The sequence below is a fragment of the Anolis sagrei genome, chromosome 2, assembly GCF_037176765.1.
Source record: "Anolis sagrei isolate rAnoSag1 chromosome 2, rAnoSag1.mat, whole genome shotgun sequence".
Taxonomy (NCBI): Eukaryota; Metazoa; Chordata; class Lepidosauria; order Squamata; family Dactyloidae; genus Anolis; species Anolis sagrei.
Genome location: NC_090022.1, coordinates 163,725,554 through 163,744,925, shown reverse-complemented (window position 1 = coordinate 163,744,925; position 19,372 = coordinate 163,725,554). Strand labels below are relative to the sequence as shown.

At 41.5% G+C, this 19,372-nt stretch overlaps 1 protein-coding gene across 1 annotated transcript in view; it reads left to right on the top strand.

Moving 5' to 3' along the window:
* Positions 1 to 19,372, top strand: part of PRKCSH (PRKCSH beta subunit of glucosidase II) — an 81,345-nt gene that overhangs the window by 17,590 nt on the left and 44,383 nt on the right. The window contains exons 8-12 of the mRNA XM_067464038.1: positions 2,309 to 2,393; positions 4,658 to 4,736; positions 6,250 to 6,336; positions 10,410 to 10,571; positions 14,475 to 14,577. Of these exons, the coding sequence (XP_067320139.1) occupies positions 2,309 to 2,393; positions 4,658 to 4,736; positions 6,250 to 6,336; positions 10,410 to 10,571; positions 14,475 to 14,577 (516 nt within the window). The remainder of the gene's footprint in view (positions 1 to 2,308; positions 2,394 to 4,657; positions 4,737 to 6,249; positions 6,337 to 10,409; positions 10,572 to 14,474; positions 14,578 to 19,372) is intronic.

Below are 19,372 nucleotides of genomic sequence, written 5' to 3'. Positions count from 1 at the left end.
TTGTTGCAAACAGGTGCTGCCCAAAACTATGGTTGTTTGGAGGCAAGTTAATCTTGTGTGCCTATAGGGCTGATCCTGACTGCTTTGCTAACTGCAGGGCCCTGCCTCCATGATCTCTGGTCCTCATAGTTCTAGTACAGTGGTTCCCAACCTTTGGTCCTCCAGGTATTTTGGACTTCAACTCCCAGAAGTCCCAGCCAGCTTACCAGCTGTTAGGACTGTGGCGCAGCTATCTGAGTGTCAGCTGCATTAAGAACACTTCTGCCCACAAGGTCATGAGTTCGAAGCCAGCCCGGGTCGGAGTGAGCTTTCAACCAATTGTGTAGCTTGTCAACCTTTGCAACCCGAAAGACAGTTGCATCTGTTCAAGTAGGAAAATTAGGTACCACCTGTGTGTGAGGAGGCTAATTTAACAAATTTACGAGGCCATAAAAAAAGACTCCAGCAAAGCATTCCAGCAAAAACATACGGGGAATGCGGAAGTACTTCATCAGTTTCGCAGATGGACGATGAAAGTGACAGTTCTCCTGGCGGCCAGAAAAAGTTAAATAGGCTCTGACTGTTTGTCTGTATCTGATGTGTGTCTTTGGCATTGAATGTTTGCCATATATGTGTACATTGTAATCCCCCCTGAGTCCCCTGCGGGGTGAGAAGGGCGGAATATAAATACTATAAATAAATAAATAAATAAATAAATAAATAAATAAATAAATAAAATTGTGGGGGCTGAAGTCCAAAACATCTGAAGGACCAAAGGTCGGGAACCACTGATCTAGTAGATCTCAGGCTTAAGAGAAAGGGAGTTTCCTCCTTACTCTTACTTTCTCCCAAGTCATATGAGCCTATATGTGCACATGTGTATTTTGAATCTAACTTGCAGAACACACTGCATGCCGCAAAATGTGATGGCCACAGAGCTTGATGGCTTTAAAGGGGATCAGAAAGACAATCTTCCAGTGGCTATAGGTATGATAGATTTGGAATTGCTGCATTTAAGGCAAATGAGCAATTACTTTTGATAGGGAAGGGAACAAGGAGTAGTGACAGGAGGTACTTAACTTCATGTCCTGATGTGACTTCCTGAAAGTATCTCCGTAACCATTATTGAAAACAAGGGTGCAGCAGCAGCATAACTTCCTTTTTTCAAAACTTAATAAAACTCATTGTGTGAATCAGAAAAAAATGTAGGCGCATACCTAAAGTTTTGTTTTACGTAGTTTTGAAGATCAAATTAGGTAGGTGACGTCTTCCATTCTCCATACACTGAGTAAACTGATTTCTGGCGTTTGTCATGACTCTTGCCAGCATAGCAGGCGTTATGTTGGCCATTTCTTCCTGGATGTTGGTCTTCAAATCTTGTAGGGTCCTTGGACGGTTCACAGAAACATGGGATTTCAAAAAATCCCATAGAAAAAAATCACAAGGGGCCAAATCTGGAGAGCGAGCCGGCCACTCCAAATCCGCTCGAAAAGTAGGCTTCAACAGCAAAAGCATGCTTTTCACTGTTCCAATGCATGATGGCGACTGAACTGTGTCAGGACAAAACTTTATACTCCCGCCTCTCAAACGAGACCACTAACACTCCACTACGTCTTCAACCGACTGAATGGCATGCATTTTTAAAAAGGAAGTTATGCTGCTGCACCCTGTACTTGACTAAATAGACCCAACTTTGTCAGTATCAAGAAGGATCTATTTATTGCAGGTATTCAGGGCATTTACCATGTTACAAAATGAACACAGTGAAGCCCAACACGACAAGAGAAAGAATATTGTACCTAGAGATGGATTTGAAAAGTCTCCCATTGCGTTGATGCGGTTCATTAGAAATTGAAACAAACAGCAAAATCATAAGGCAGTGGCCGAAAATATTTAGCAGGGCTTCAGGAAGCAAGAGTCATGCATCTATTAAGTGCTGTAAAATAATTTTGGTGGCCCAATACCTGTTCAACTTTGACTTCTATAAGTTTGAGATAAGCATAGATATGCACTTAGATGAACAAAATGTTGAGCATGGCTCTCCATTTGTGGTGTGTGTGCATTGTGCATGAAAGGGTTTTATGTGCTCCTGGCCAATCGTGAATATCAAAATAATCAGAGAAGCAGTCTTCAGGTCCCTAGCTGCTTATGCATGTTTTGATTTTCTCTCTTTAGTTGATCCTTTGAGGTCCAAGCTTTTAGGACAGGATTTTGGATTGGCAGAGAAATGAAAAATGCGACTGTTTGGGTATTTGAGTGGACAGCAGATATGGGCATGTTCTAGTTTCTTTTAACAAGAGAGATTTGTGATCCGTCTACTTTGCAACAGAACAGAAAGAAGCTGAAAGAGCAGCAAGAGATCAAACCAAAGCAGAAGAGGCTTTCATGGAGCTGGATGATGATGGAGATGGCATGTGAGTTTATTAGATTACCCTCTCAATGATTGACTGTTCCAGTCACTGTGGGCAAAGCATAATGCAGGGCCAATAATGATCCATAAGCTGTCATTTTGGTGCCTGTATTTTAACATTCCTCATATTTATTTGAGGAACAATAATAAATAATAAAACTTTATTTATACCCCGCCACCATCTCCCCAAGGGACTCGGAGCGGCTTACATGAGGCCAAGCCCAACAACACACCAATAAAACAAAAAGCAATGAACAAAAACAATAAATACAGTACAATTAATATAAATCACATATAAATAATAAACAATAACACACAAGGATTTCAAAACCTATTGCTGGGCCAAATGTAATAATTTAAAATTTAAAAATAAACGCTGGGCATGGACAAGGTAGGATATATCTGGTATAGGGTTTTAAAAGAAAGGAGGGAGCGCAGTCCAACCTAATCCAATAGTAAAGTGCATTCTGAGAACATATTGCTAGGAGTTTTTCCTTACAAGAATATATGTTGCCACCCACTCGAGTAGAGCTGGAGAGTTATCTGTTGGGAGTGCTTTGATTATATGTTCCTTTTAACTCATTTGGAATATAGTACTTGAGAAGAGTTCTATGGATTCCATAGATTGCTAAAAAGACATAAATGGATCTTACAGCAAATTGAACCGGAACACTCTTTAGAGACCAGAATGAATGTACTGAAGCTGCCATACTTTGGACATTTATTCATTATTTATTTATTTATATTTTTATATTCCGCCCTTCTCACCCCGCAGGGGACTCAGGGCGGATTACAGTGTACACATATATGGCAAACATTCTGTTGTTTTGATATACAACATATACAGACATAGACAGAGGCTATTTAACTTTTTCTGGCCGCCAGGGGAGCTGTCGCTTTCATCGTCCATCTGCGACAAGGATGAAGTACTTCCGCATTCCCCGCATGCTTTTTGCTGGAGTGCTTGCTGGAGTCTTTTTTTTTATGGCCTCATAAATTAGTTAATTTAGCCTCCCCACACTTTAAGGTGGTACCTAATTTTCCTACTTGACAGATGCAACTGTCTTTCGGGTTGCAAAGGTCAACAACAGGCTACACAATTGGTTGGAAACCCACTCCAACCCGGGCTGGCTTCAAACTCATGACCTTTTGGTCGGAGTGATCTTAATGCAGCTGACACTCAGCCAGCTGTGGCACAATCCCGGTGCACAATCCTGGACATATAATAATAATAATAATAATAATAATAATAATAATAATAATAATCTTTATTTATACCCCGCTACCATCTCCCTGATGGGGTCTCAGAGCGGCTTACATGAGGCCAAGCCCAAACAACAAATTACAACAGAGTAAAACCGAAAACGCAAACCGAAACGCGAACAATAAACAACAACATCATAATTACATAAAACATGTGAATACATAACAATATAAAATTACAATAAGCACAATCACAGTGACAATGGACGGGCTACATGTAATGATTAAAATAAAACTAATTAAAAACGAATTAAAAACTCGGGCGAGATAAAAAGAAGCAGGTTATTTGCAGAGGAGGGCTCATTATAACGGGGGTTGTGGAATCATGCTTTCCCACGAGAGGGACGGGACGTATACTCCAATGACAGAACATTGAGGCTGAGCAATAGTGTGACGTTGTATACCTACTCACCAAAGACGCAGCGGAAGAGCCAGGTTTTAAGGTTCTTTTTAAAGGTTTCTAGGGTAGGGGCTTTCCTAATTTCTCCAGGTAATGCGTTCCAGAGTTGGGGGGGCCACAGAGGAAAAAGCTCTCTCCCTTGTGCTTACAAGGCAAGCTTGTGAGACTGGCAGGGGCGAAAGACATGACAAGACATTTCACTAGAAAAGACACAGTGCTTGGTAAGGTCGTGGGAAAAGAGAAAGACTGCCTTCTGTATGGAGAGACTTGGTCAAGGAAGACACATCACTGAGTTTGAGGATCTGAGCTGGGTGGTTGAGGAGTAGTGACCTGGCGGTTTCTCATCCATAGGGTCACCATTACTTGAAGTCATCTTGGCGTTAATTAAGAACAATCAAATTCAATTCAGAAACCTTTCTTTGAGGCATGATATATGTAGATAACAATACCATTGCAAGATTCAATGCATGAAGAACACCTGTTTCCTCTGTTTGAGAAATGAAAATCTTAGAAACCCCAACTGCAGTTGTAGTAGGAATAGCAATGTCAGGCTGTGTGTACACAATGTTGCAGAAGGCTTGACCCTACTTGTTTGTTCTCTATAGAGTATCTGTTGCTGAGCTTCAGACACACCCAGAGCTGGATGCGGACGGTGATGGGATCCTTTCAGAAACAGAAGCCCAGGTAAGATGGGTAACCTTCAGAAAAGGCTATGCTCATTTAAGCAGGAACTCACAACATTTGACATTATTGGGTCATTCTTGGTCAGTGGCCTTTCATTTGCAAGGACTTGTGGTTTACTCATCTTTGTAGCTCAGCATTAGAAGTACTTGGTATTTAGAGGGAAGCTGGAATCCGGGAGATGACAAAGTTGTAAACAAACCAGAGTGTCTTAAGAGCAAGCATATGAGCAGCACTTGAATGAACCACCACTGCTTTCTGATCTAACCAAAAAAGAAGGCAATCATCATCTGTATGTGTACATATTCTTTTCCCAGTTGCACATAAGGTTTTTGCTGTTCGTTCCAGTCCTCTTTCTAATTTTTATAGTTTTTGTGCAGTCTGCTTTTAGTCATACTGTTCATTTGTAACACAGTTCCATAGCCAAATTTCACTGAGGATGAAAAGAATCAAGGTTTTGATGGGTCATATCTATATGTAACTAATCAGAATGCATCCTTGTGGCTGATTTTCAGAACAGATGAGCTCATATTGTTCTTTTTTATTATAAGAATGTTTTTGTGGTGTCCACGAGGTGGCAGCATCATTGTATTTCCTCTTCTTAAAAGCATGTGTTCAAGCTCTTGCTGGCAGGTAGGTACTGTAGCAGGCTTTCTTTTTGTGTCATGTCAGAAGCAACATGAGAACATACTTCAATTGATTCTGGTGTGAGAGAATTGGCCATCTACAGAGATGTTGCCCGGGATGTAGCAGTGAGAAAAGAGAAGGCTTATTCCATTCTTGCTTGACTCTATAGAACAGCAGAGTTAGATGTTGGGAGAGAATAGATTTATAGCTCAGGTGCATGGCACTTCTCGTCTCAGGTGGCTTTCCAGATGGTATGGGGATATCAACATAGTCAGTGTTGAGGAGTGATGGGAACTGTGGTCCTACAACATCCAAAAGACCGTATGTGCCCCATCCCTGGTCTACCGTTGGCTGCGACAACTATGTAGAGTAGGCCCTCCTCCAATCTGCTGGAACTTCTCCCGTTCTCCAAGAACTCTCAAAGATGATTGCCAATGGTTCCAAAATGACTTCCGCTTGTTCCTTCAGTACTCTTGGGTGTAGTTGATCTGGCCCTGGGGACTTGAATTCATTTAGAGAGGCCAGGTATTCCTGGATGACTTGTTTCCCAATTTGGGGTTGGATGTCCTCTAATCCCTCATCCACTCCATCTTGCTGAGGTTGAAGATGACTTTCTTTTTGTGAGAAGACTGAGGCAAAGAAGGCATTAAGTAGTTCTGCCTTTTCCCTATCCCCTGTCAGCATTGCCCCATCTTCTCCTCGAATAGGCCCTATCGCCTCCTTGTATGTTTGACTTCCCGTTGTCCTTTCAGATAATCAGCTGCAATTAGAGAAGTGGAGAGAGATTTGGTTGATTTTTACAGAATACTCTTATTTAATATGAAGCACAACTTGGTCCTGGAACATATGGAATTGTGTAAGAGTTAACATATGACTCTCTTTTTTTCAGACCTTGCTGGACAACTCTTTGCAGGTGGATGTGAGTAGTTTCCAGAACACAGTTTGGAATGCAATCAAGGAGAAGTACAAGGCAGAGGTCAGTATGCCAGTCTCGTCTGCTTTGACCATATCACCTAATAGCTCCAATTATCTCCTTCAAACAATTGTTTTGACATCTTAAGTGCAGTCCGTTTTTGTTTTACCAGTCCAAGTGACTGTGTCCAATTAGCCAGACAGCTGAGTGGCTACTGTGGCTACTGTGGCTGTGAGAGGGGCCCACAGTTGGTGAAGACATCTTGTTTTTCTTGCATTTACCTTGGATCTGTGTTGGGAATTTGAAGGGACTGATGTTAATCTGGGTAGCGGGCAAAAAGAGAGGCATTGCAGTACAGCAGTTCCTTTTTTTTTTGTTTCCAACTTGGACCAAGACCTGGAACAAATTTGCATGTTTTCAGGTGACCAGGAAGTTAGTGTAGCGTGGTTGACTGGAAACATGGTCTGGCAATGGTAGCACTCCTTGAGCATTAGTGATGCTGACTAGAGCATATAGGATGTGTTGTCCAATGCATCACTGACAACTACAATGTGGTCAGAATTAGAGATATGGCAGGTTTTCACGTATAGGCAGTTCCCAAGTTACAAACAAAGTACCGTATATACTTAAATATAAGCCGACCCAAATATAAGTCGAGGCACCTAATTTTACCACAAAAAACTGGGAAAACATATTGACTTTGAGTATAAGCTGAGGGAAATGCAGCAGCTACTGGTAAATTTCAAAATAAAAATAGATGCCGATCAAATTACATTACGTTTGGCGGGGACGAGGGACAGGGTCTTCTCAGTGGTGGCCCCTTGGCTGTGGAACGCCCTTTCTACGGACATTAGATCGGCCCCCTCATTAATGGTATTTCGGAGGAAAGTGAAAACCTTGCTATTTGAACAGGCGTTTGGATAGGCAGTGCAATGAATATAGGAAAACGGAACTACGGATGACGAGCTGGATCATGATTCTAGTTATGAGATGCTAATGAGTTGTTTACTGATGTGTAATTACTTAGTATATTATTGTGTTAATTGTTTTTTAATGGTTTGTATGATGTTAGCATTGAATTTTTGCTCTTGTTAACCGCGTTGAGTCGCCTACGGGCTGAGAAACTGCAGTATACAAATAAAGTAAATAAATAAATAAATTACATTAATTGAGGCATCAGTAGATAAAATATTCACATAAATCTGTAATTTAAGATAAGACCACCCAACTCTGATTAAACCATTATTCTAAACTTCTTCAATCTGAATGTGCTTACGTATCCTTCCAATAATAATAGAGTAAAATAATAAATGTAATAACAACAACAACAACAACAACAATAGAATAAAATAATAGAAATGTAATAATAACAGTAATAATAGAATAATAAATGTAATAACAATAATAATAATAGAGTAAAATAACAAATGTAATAATAGTAATAATAATAATAATAATAACAACAGAGTAAAATAATAAATAACCTTGTCTCGAATATAAGCCGAGGGGGACTTTTTCCACTTTAAAATAGAATGAATAACTAGACTTATACTCGAATATATACATTAAGTTTTGTAAGTTTGTTTTTTAGTTGAATTTGTATGAAAGTTTTAAAGTGTAACTCCATTCAAATATGTGATATTTTTTTAGCTTTGGATAGCATAGGGAAAGGTTAGCCCCTGTGGTGTTTTTATTTTACTTTATTTTTTGCGGTCTGTGCCCCTGTTCAGAAGATTTAACCTCACTTTCTGTCCCTGTAATAATTGGAAAATGTGAAAAAATGTGGCTTGTTGTGGAAACAAAGATTAGTAACAAAGTTTCATTTCCCCCATATAACTCTTCCAGGAGCGAATTTCCTTTCCAAAGGGTAGATTTCTCTCACTTCCTGTTGTCTCACCCCTGTTCTTAACTATGAGTCATTTTATAAGTGGATGTTTGTATCTTGGGGACTGCCTGTAATCTGAACTTTTAAGTGAACGGACCTTCACTATTTTCAGTTTTGCATGAAAGGGTTGTCAGCTCAAAGTGAATGTTTTAAGGGGAAAATACATTGCCATACTAGTGTCCTGGCCCTAGAAAAGTGCCAAAATACAAAGTATAATTTTTAGAAGTTCTAGAAAGGTATTTTCTATTTGTTTATTTGTTTGTTTTTGAAACTGGGTGGCACTCAAGAAAAGGAAGATTAATAAGAGGTCATATTTTAAATAACACAGCAATTCAAATAAAATACCCAAGAGAAAACAGTTTATTGGGGAAATGAAGAGAAAAATATATGATACTAGCTGTGCCCTGCCACGCGTTGCTATGGCCTATAGTAAGAATTTTCAAAGTAGAGGTAGATATTTGGACTATTATGAAAGAGAGGTACCTACCTATTCCTTCCCCCCCCTTTTTTTCCCCTTTGTCTCCTTTCGTCCTTCTTTACCTCTTTTTTTCATTCCTTCTTTCGCTCTTTGGTTTCATCCTTCCTTCTCTCTTTTCTTCCTTTTCTCCCCCTTTCTCTACTTTTTCCTTTGTCTCCTTTCTTCCCTCCCTATTTTCTTCCTTCTTTCATTTTTTATTTCCTTTTCTCCTTCCTTCTTTACTTCTTTCCTGCATTTCCCTCCCTTTTTCTTTCCTTTTTACTTTTCTTCTTCCTTCCTTTGGTACTTCTTTCTTTCCTTCCTTCCCTCCTTCCCTCCTTCCTTCTTTCCCTCCCTCCTTTTCTCTTTCCTTCCTTCCCTCCCCTTTTTCCTCCTTCAGTGGGAAGTGTTTTTGGGGTGTTTTTTTGAGTGGAGAACATACATTGGGTTGATAGGTGTATTGTGTCCAAATTTGGTGCCAATTCCCCCAGTGGTTTTTGAGTTCTGATGGTATCACAAAGGAACATTACATTTTTATTTATATAGGTAGTTCATTATTGCTATTTATTTGTCGTGTCAGAACAACCAGTCAAATTATGTTACATTTCTAACAGAACAAAGCAAACAAGCAGATTACAAAATTTGTGAGTATGAGAGTTGATTAAATGTCCTTTGACCAGTATCTGGCCACTTGGAGTGCCTCTGGTGTTGCTGCAAGAAGGTCCTCCCTTGTGCATGTGGCAGGGCTCAGGGTGCATTGCAGCAGGTGGTCAGTGGTTTGCTCCTCTCCACACTCGCATGTCGAGGATTCCACTTTGTAGCCCCATTTCTGAAGGTTGGCTCTGCATCTCGTGGTGCCAGAGCGCAGTCTGTTCAGTGCCTTCCAGGTCGCCCAGTCCTCTGTGTGCCCAGGGGGGAGTCTCTCATTGGGTATCAGCCATTGGTTGAGGTTCTGGGTTTGGGCCCGCCACTTTTGGACTCTCGCTTGCTGTGGTGTTCCAGTGAGTGTCTCTGTAGATCTTAGAAAACTATTTCTAGATTTAAGTCGTCGACGTGCTGGCTGATACCCAAACAGGGGATGGGCTGGAGATGTCTCTGCCTTGATCCTTTCACTATTGGCTGCTACTTCCCGGCGGATGTCAGGTGGTGCAATACCGGCTAGACAGTGTAATTTTTCCAGTGGTGTAGGGCGCAGGCACCCTGTGATAATGCGGCATGTCTCATTAAGAGCCACATCCACTGCTTTAGTGTGGTGAGATGTGTTCCACACTGGGCATGCATACTCAGCAGCAGAGTAGCACAGCGCAAGGGCAGATGTCTTCACTGTATCTGGTTGTGATCCCCAGGTTGTGCCAGTAAGCTTTCGTATGATATTGTTTCTAGCACCCACTTTTTGCTTGATGTTCAGGCAGTGCTTCTTGTAGGTAAGAGCACGGTCCAGAGTGACTCCCAGATATTCATTATTGCTGAACTCTTATTTATTTTTTTTACTTCAGTTGTATATCACTTTTCTTACCCCGGGGAGCCGGGGGACTCAAACTCTTCAAGACAGAATCTTGATATATTAATTTTTTCCTGATGTTTGTGATCTTGGGATTTCCTATAGACTTCTACCTCTCATATCAACACAAAATTAGTAATATTCATATAGTGAATGCTTAATGTATAAAATTACAGTTCTCTTGGCTTTGATGTCAGTGTATTGCTGCTAATAATATTGGCAATACAATTCTGGCTGCCAGTTGGGAACATGAACAGGTATGAATTGGACTAAGCTCAGCCTTCCCTCTCTAGACTTTGGATGATGTACAGCCTCCATTGAAGGGTACAACAGAGGAAGAGCCAGATAATCAGTCTGATGCCCAGTTAGACCAGTTGCCTCCTGAGGATGACTATGAAGACGATGATGATGAAGAGGAAGAGACTGATGAAGACAGCATTGATGAAGAGATGAAGGTACTAATCTGTACAAATAAAATACGTCAGTTCCTTGCCCATCCCAACTGTTTCAGTTATTATTATTATTATTATTATTATTATCTTTATTTGTACCCCACTAACATCTCCCGAAGGACTCGATGCGGCTTACAAAGGCCAAGGCCTCAATAAAACAACAACATAACAGACACACATAAACCATAAAGCAAATCAAAGCATTAAAACAGTAACAGCAAACAGTAAAAACAGTACACATAACACAATAAAACTAAGGCTGGGCCAAGTGTAATGGGTGCAGATTAAAAAATGCTGAGTATGCTAAGTGAGATATAAGGATATTTGGGTAAGTGCAATGTGCGGATAATCTTAGAACTCTAATAAAGTGCTTTTGGGACGTGTTGCTGGAGTTTCCTATTCTGGAAAGGCACACCGGAATAGCCAGGTCTTCAAGCTCTTCCTAAAGACTGCCAACATAGGGGCTTGTCTGATGTCCTTAGGGAGGGAGTTCCAGAGTCGGGGGGCTACCACAGAGAAGGTCCTGTCCCTCGTCCCCACCACCTGTGCTTGTGACGCAGGTGGGATCGTGAGCACGGTCTCTCCGGATGAACGAAGGGAACATGTGGGTTCATAAATGGAGATGCGGTCACGCAGGTAGGCAGACCCCAAACCATTTAGGGCTTTGTAGGTGAGGACCTGCACCTTGAATTGGGACCAGAAAATGAACGGCAGCCAATGGAGCTCCTTGAACAGGAGGGTTGACCTCTCTCATACATGCAAAATCATGTATGTCAGGAAAAGAATACTCATTGTAATGTCTCCCTTTGAAGTCTTTTGCTTCCAGAAGACACTTTCTCTAGCAATCAGTGTTGGTTCCAACCATACATACACAGCTAAGCAAGAAGCTGCTCCTTCCAAATATGAAATCTGTATAGAATTCTATGTTTGTGAGTTCCAGAAGGTGCCTTTCCACTTATCCATCTGGATGAAAGCCACACCGGGCGTGGTTTAGCCTTTTCCCTTATAGGAATGGCCCTTCAAATATTATCTTCCTTTACTGGGCACTCTATGTTGAGACCAGGGCTGGCTTTTCTCTTCTAAAATTCTGGTATCCTTCCCCCACACATTAATCTTTCCAGTTTCACTAATGCAGTTATTTTTGTTAGCCCTTTAATAGATTTCAATCAATTTATTCCATTAGGTACTTACTTTTTGCCCTGATTTTACAATATAGTGGGATATCAAATGTCAACAAATAAATCTCTCAAGTCTCTTGCATATAAAAACAAGCTACTAGTTCTTCAGTTTTGCTACAATGGGATGTAGCTGTCTGTTCAAGGTTAAATACTAGATAAGAACTGAGGCTCTTTAGCTCTGATCTTGTTTACCCTTTGGGCATCTCTCATCTTTAAGTGTTAGAAAAATCTCTATGCTTATTATGCTTGTATTGTATTGCACACATCTTCCCAGCTTCCATCAGACAAGTTGGACTAAATTTAGGTATATAATAATCTTAATATATAAAACGCTTCTGTGCGTCATGAGTAGGCTATTTATTTATTGTGTCAGGCAGCCGAACAGTTGTATTACATTTTTGACAGAACAAACAAACAAACACACAAAAGACACATAATTTGCAAGCTTGGTAGTTGATTAAATGTCCTTTGACCAGTATCTGGCCACTTGGAGTGTGCTTCTGGTGTTGCCGCAAGAAGGTCCTCCATTGTGCATGTAGCAGGGCTCAGGTTGCATTGCAGCAGGTGGTCAGTGGTTTGCTCTTCTCCACACTCGCATGTCGTGGATTCCACTTTGTAGCCCCATTTCTTAAGGTTGGCTCTGCATCTCGTGGTGCCAGAGCGCAGTCTGTTCAGCGCCTTCCAAGTCACCCAGTTTTCTGTGTGCCCAGGGGGGAGTCTCTCATTTGGTATCAGCCATTGACTGAGGTGCTGGGTTTGAGCCTGCCACTTTTGGACTCTCGCTTGCTGAGGTGTTCCAGCGAGTGTCTCTATAGATCTTAGAAAACTATTTCTTGATTTAAGTCGTTGACGTGCTGGCTGATGCCCAAACAAGGGATGAGCTGGAGATGTCTCTGCCTTGGTCCTTTCACTATTGTCTGCTACTTCCCGGCAGATGTCAAGTGGTGCAATACCAGCTAAACAGTGTAATTTCTCCAGTGATATAGGGCGCAGACACCCCGTGATAATGTGGCATGTCTCATTAAGAGCCACATCCACTGTTTTAGTGTGGTGAGATGTGTTCCACACTAGGCATGCATACTCAGCAGCAGAGTAGCACAGCTCAAGGGCGGATGTCTTCACTGTGTCTGGTTGTGATCCCCAGGTTCACAATGAGTAAGCTAAAAACAAGCAAACAATGGGGCCAACTGACATCAAATTTGGCCTCCAAACGTCTCATACCGCAAGGTATGACCAACAATTAAAACAAAAACCCAAAACTGTGAAAATAGCTTTAAAATCCTTAAAAAATAAAAAATACCTTACCACGCATGCGCAAAAAAGGCGAAAGGTAAGGAAGAGAGGGAAGGAGGAGGAGCCATGCCAAGAGGAGGCTGCACAGGCCTCGAAAGAGACACAGGGTTCAGTAACTCATGCTCAAGGTCTGGGCCTACTTGGGCCCTCCAGGCATTTTGGACTTCAAGTCCCACAATTCCTAACAGCCATGCTTGTTCTGGGAACTGAAGACTAAAATAGTGGGAACTGAAGACTAAAATGACTGGAGGGCCCAAGTAGGCCTAGGCCTACACACATATATAAACAACACACACATGCACATATAAACAGATATAAAAACCTCGCTTGCCTAGTTTCCAACAGACCTCGCAACCTATGAGGATGCCTGCCATAGATGTGGGTGAAGCATCAGGAGAGAATGCTTCTGGAACATGGCCATAAACCCCAGAAAACTCACAGCAACCCAGTGATTGAGTAATCTTGAGTAAGTCAGAGCTTATGGAGGACAACAGCAAACTTCCTCTGAACAAATCTTGCCAAGAGAATGCCATATGTTGGAAATGACTTTGTGGTATGAAGCCTGCACATATTTACATAAAAGCATCCATGAGCATTTTTTTTACACTGTTTCATGTGGGAGTAACAGTATTTAAAAGTTTCTACTATATATCTTTCAAGTAATGAATGTTCATATGGAGACAGTAGCGTTTGAACTGACCCTTGATATCAGTCATGAATTACGCACCAACTATAGAACATGTTTTTGCCTGCTGTTCTCCCTTAGTTCTGATGGCCAAGTTCTTGTTCTCTTTGTATTGCCGAAGGCTTTTATGGACGGAATCACTGGGTTGTTGTAGTTTTTTTTGGGCTATATGGCCATGTTCTAGAGGCATTTTCTCCTGACGTTTCGCCTGCATCTATGGCAAGCATCCTCAGAGGTAGTGAGGTCTATTGGAATGAGGAAAATGGGTTTATATATCTGTGGAATGACCAGGGTGGGACAAAGGACTCTTGTCTATTGGAGCTAGGTGTGAATGTTTCAACTGACCACCTTGATTAGCATTTGATGGCCTGGCAGTGCCTGGAGCAATCTTTTGTTTCTAGTTTCCCTAATTTCTTTTCTCGTAAACTGTTTAAAAAATATATTCCAGATTCCTTCCTCCACTTCTTCCGAATCCTTTCTAAGAACACTTTTCCTGAGGATGCTTGCCATAGATGCAGGCAAAACGTCAGGAGAGAATGCCTCTAGAACATGGCCACATAGCCCGAAAAAACCTACAACAACCCAGTGATTCCAGCCATGAAAACCTTCGACAATATCTTGCTCTCTTTGTTTCTCAGGCTCAGTTTTCCAACACTCCTTTCTCCTTTCTTTCTCTCATTTGGATGTGTATGGAGAGGGGGTTGAATTGCAAGTGACAATGACGGCCTGCTTCTTTGATTGCCTTTACAGGTCCCCCCACCTAAGCCATCATCTGATGTCAAGGCAGCAGCAGAAGAGGAAGAACTAGAGAAAATGCCCCCTTATGATGAAGCCACTCAAGCTCTGATTGATGGTAGGTCATTGCTTTTAAAAGCAGCCTTTCGCGTAGAAAGAGTTTCCATAGTTGTGTATGGGTTTATTCTTAGGAAAAGAAAAGAGTCCTCTTGGTGTCAGCAGAAGAAACAGTAAATAAGATGATCATAAATGACAAAGATACTCTTGTTTTCATATTTGTAAAGCAAGAGATAGTTACGGAGTCAGGAAGAAAGGTCCTCCCTGAGATGCCTTGTTTTGAGCAGTCCTTGCCACTAGGTGGGCCTCTTTGGTGGCAATGAGAATTCGTTTGAAGGCCACTTTAATGTGTTCTTTTTTTTTCTTTTTCCGCTGCTTGTTCACTTTCAATCGATGGCAGCCTTGATGTAAAGGAGCACAGAGAAGTGAGTGGGGCCTGCTAATTGGAGGCAACAAAGAGGGGCATCCAATATCAATTTCCCTTTGCAGCTGTTCTCTTGGGCATCTAATATTCTTCAGAGTTTCCTGTGGGCTCAGCTGGGAAGGAAGCACTATAAGCAATGTTGGTAACTATAATTTGCTTTTCTAAGGGTAGACAAAATTGGCCAGGGCTGTCAACACCCCATGCTTAAATAAATTAAACTTTTGCATCCAGGGAGGCCATATTCTACAACAAGAACATTTGAAGTCTGTATCTTCTAAATATTAGACAAATGTTATTTTTTATTTTCAAAATTATGTCATTTGTTCTATTTTGCATAGTATTGATTTGGCAATCTCCGAATGCTGAGGTTTCGCTTTGAACCATTGCCTTGGTTTATCCACAGTTCTTGCTTCTGAGATTTTAGGAGTGGTAACACACACACACTTCCAAGCTGGACTATTGGCCTTTTAAGATGAAATCGATCATAATCAAGGGGTTGTTGTAGGTTTTTTCAGGCTATATGGCCATGTTCTAGAGACATTCTCTCCTGACGTTTCGCCTGCATCTATGGCAAGCATCCTCAGAGGTTGTGAGGTGGATCTTTGTCTTAACTCTGGTGGCTTGTTCTCGGTCTTGCAGCTGTTCTGATGTCTGAGGTGGAGTATTCATTGGCCTGTAGAGCCCAGTTTCTTCTTCTTCTTCTTCTTCTTCTTCATCATCATCATCATCATCATCATATTTAATTACTTATTAATCGCCCTCCATCCGAGAATGCTCTAGGCGATTTACAGCTAAATTGTAAAAGATAAAATACATATATACATACAAAAATTAAAAATTAACAGAGATCTAATGCTCTAGTAAAAAGCCAGGTCTTAAGTGCTAGAGTAAAAGGTCCTAAGTTACGCATGGCTCTCATATAGGGCGGCAAGGAATTCCATAAGGCAGGGGCAGAAATAGAAAAAGCCCTGCGTCTGGTACTTTCCAACTGCACTTCTCTAGGACCCGGTATATAGAGTAAGTCGCGTTGGGCTGGTAGTTGTGACCTCCGATGATGGGAGAAGGAGAGGCGGTCCCTAAGGTACGATGGACCCTGGCCGTAAAGAATTTTAAAGATCAGAACTAACATCTTATACAGGCCACGGTACTCAGTTGGAAGCCAATGTAAATGTTGCAGCACTGGTGTTATATGGCATTTCATGGGTGTTCTTGTGAGTAACCTGGCTGCCGCATTCTGAACAATACGGAGCTTTCGAGTCGTAGACATCAGGAGGCCAACATACAGGGTGTTGCAATAGTCCAGCCTAGACGTGACCGTGGCATGGATGACAGTTGCCAGAGCCTTGTCAGATAGGTAGGGTGCCAGTTGCCTCGCTTGTCGTAGATAGAAAAAGGCCTGTTTGCTGGCAGCAGCGACCTGAGCTTCCATTGTCAGCTGCGAATCCAGGACGACATCTAAGCTCTTAACAGTGGTCGATGGAGATAGGGCGGCACCATCGAAGGTGGGTAACGGATGAGCCAGACCTGCCGAGCGGCCATGCCAGAGAATCTCAGTTTGTGCTGGGTTCACCTTCAGTCTGCTAGCACGTAGCCAGTTCGAGAGAGCTTCCAGACATAGGGTGAAATTGTCTGGAATTGACGTTGCTCCATGCTCCAGGCGCAGAAGGAGTTTGGTATCGTCTGCATATTGGTAGCAGTTCAGGCCGAAACTCCGAGCCAAACTAGCAAGGGGTCTAACGTAGATGTTGAAGAGGAGAGGAGAGAGAATTGCACCTTAGGGGACCCCACATAGGAGGGGTCTTTATTTTATTTTGCAAATGCATTTAAATGCAACCCTTATTTTCTGGCTTCTTGAGTCAAAGACCTCCATCCTCACCTCAGTAGAGTTCACTCATCACTGGTAAAACCCTGGTAACTTTTCCTTTTCTTCCTGCTCAGATAAATGCCATAAAGAGGCTTATGAGCTTAAATCAGAGCACACGTGCTATCAAGCCCCAAAACAAAGGCTATTTCTCTAAGGGATGAGCTGCTGCTTTTAGCACATGGCTGAAAAGGGAAGCTGTTTGTGTCTGCAAGAAAATTGGCCTCTTCGTTTTCTTTGAGCAGATTTTGAACAAAGCAAAGCTGCTTACATTGTTTTTTAGCAGGATGGGGACTCAGCAATGATTTAGATGCGGTTGTCAGGAAAAGAAGTTCTTAATTACATTTGAAACCACAGCTATGGGGAGCTACCTTCTGTCTCTCACTGTTGAGCTATAAATTGCTTTGGCTGAAGGCTAAAGCTATAGTAGTTTACTTGAATTCATCCAGTGTCATAATCCCAAAACATTTGCCAAAAGTGTTTGTAAAGAAAGTGGTAACTCTGAGGTGTGATACTGCAAGTTACGAACGTTGCTGGACAAGTAGTGGATCCAGTAGATCAGGGGTCCTCAAACGTTTTAAACAGAGGGCCAGGTCACAGTCCCTCAAACTGTTGGAGGAGCGGATTATAATTTGAAAAAAATAAATGAATGAATTCCTATGAACACTGCACATATCTTATTTGTAGTGCAAAAACACTTTAAAACAATACAGTAATTAAAATGAACAATTTTAACAAATATAAACTTATTAGTATTTCAATGGGAAGTGTGGGCCTTCTTTTGGCTGATGAGATAAGATTGTTGTTGGGTTGTTGTAGGTTTTGTTGGGCTATATGGCCATGTTCTAGAACAGGGGTCCTCAAACTTTTTAAACAGAGGGCCAGGTCATAGTTCCTCAAACTGTTGGAGGGCCGGATTATAATTGGAAAAAAACCCATGAATGAATTCCTATGCACACTGCAAATATTTATTTATTTATTTATTTATTTATTTATTATTCGAGCTTATATGCCGCCACTCCCTGGGGCTTGGAGCGGCTTACAAGAATGGCTAAAATCTAACACAATTTAAAAACAATTTAAAACAATTTAAAAACAGCAATATCAAAAATCAAAGGCCTGTAGAAACAGGTATGACGAATATATCTTATTTGTAGTGCAAAAAACACTTAAAAATAATATAATAATTAAAATGAAGAACAATTTTAACAAATATAAACTTCAATAGGAAGTGTGGGCCTGCTTTTGGCTGATGAGATAGGGTGGTTGTTGTTGTTGCATGCTTTCAAGTCATTTCAGACTTAGGTTGACCCTGAGCAAAGGCTGGGTAAATTACCTTGGAGGGTTGCACCCAGCCCCCGGGCCTTAGTTTGAGGACCCCTGTTCTAGAGGCATTCTCTCCTGACATTTCACCTGCATCTATGGCAAGCATCCTCAGAAGTAGTTAGGTCTGTTGGAACTAGGAAAACGGATTTATATGGAATGATCAGGGTGGGGCAAAGAACTCTTGTCTGCTGGAGCTAGGTGTGAATGTTTCAACTGACCACCTTAATTAGCATTTTATGCCCTGGCAGTGCCTGGGGCAATCTTTTGTTGAGAGGTGATTAGATGTCCCTGATTGTTTTCCCTCTGTTGTTTTGCTGTTGTAATTTTAGAGTTTTTTAATACTGGTAGCCAGATTTTGTTCATTTCCTCCTTTCTGTTGAAAATGTTGAAATCTCTGTTGAAATTTCTGTTGAAGTTGTTGTTGTTGGCTGCTATTCATTTTCTGGGCCCAATTCAAGGTGCAGGTGCTTACCTACAAAGCCCTAAACAGTTTGGGACCCATCTACCTTTGCGACCGCATTTCTGTATACGAACTCATCTGGTGAGGCCCTGCTCACGATCCCACTTGCTTCACAGGCGCGATTGGTGGGAACAAGGGACAGGGCCTTCTCGGTGGTGGCCCCGCAGCTCTGGAACTCCCTCCCCAAAGACATTAGGCAGGCCCCAACATTGGCAGTCTTTAGAAGTAGCTTGAAAATGTGGATGTTCCGGTGTGCCTTCCCAGAATAAGGAATCCTAAGCAATATGTCCTCAATGCACTTTATGAGAGATTTAGAACTGTCTGTACGTTCACCTTTCCTAAAACATTCCTCCTATCCCCTTTAAACTTCCCAGCTTTTAACTTTTAAAACTTTTACATTTGGCCCGCCTCATGTTTTTAAAATGTGTTGTGTTATTATTGTATTGTTTTTGCTTTTTATGAGTTATTTATTGTTTTGTTGTTGTTGTTTTCATGATGTTATTGGGCTTGGCCTCTTGTAAGCCGCACCAAGTCCTGCGGGAGATGGTAGCGGGGTATAAGAACAATAAATAAATAAATAAATAAATAAATAAATAAATGTTGTGTGCTTTAAGTTGTTTCTGACTTAGGTTGACCCTCAGTGAGGGCCGGGTAAATGACCTTGGAGAGCCGTATCTGGCCCTCGGGCCTTAGTTTTAAGGATCCCTGCAGTAGACCTTGTGTAAAGTTGGACCTCATTAATATATAGTGTTTATTCTCAACTATGGTTTGAGCCTGTGAGGAAA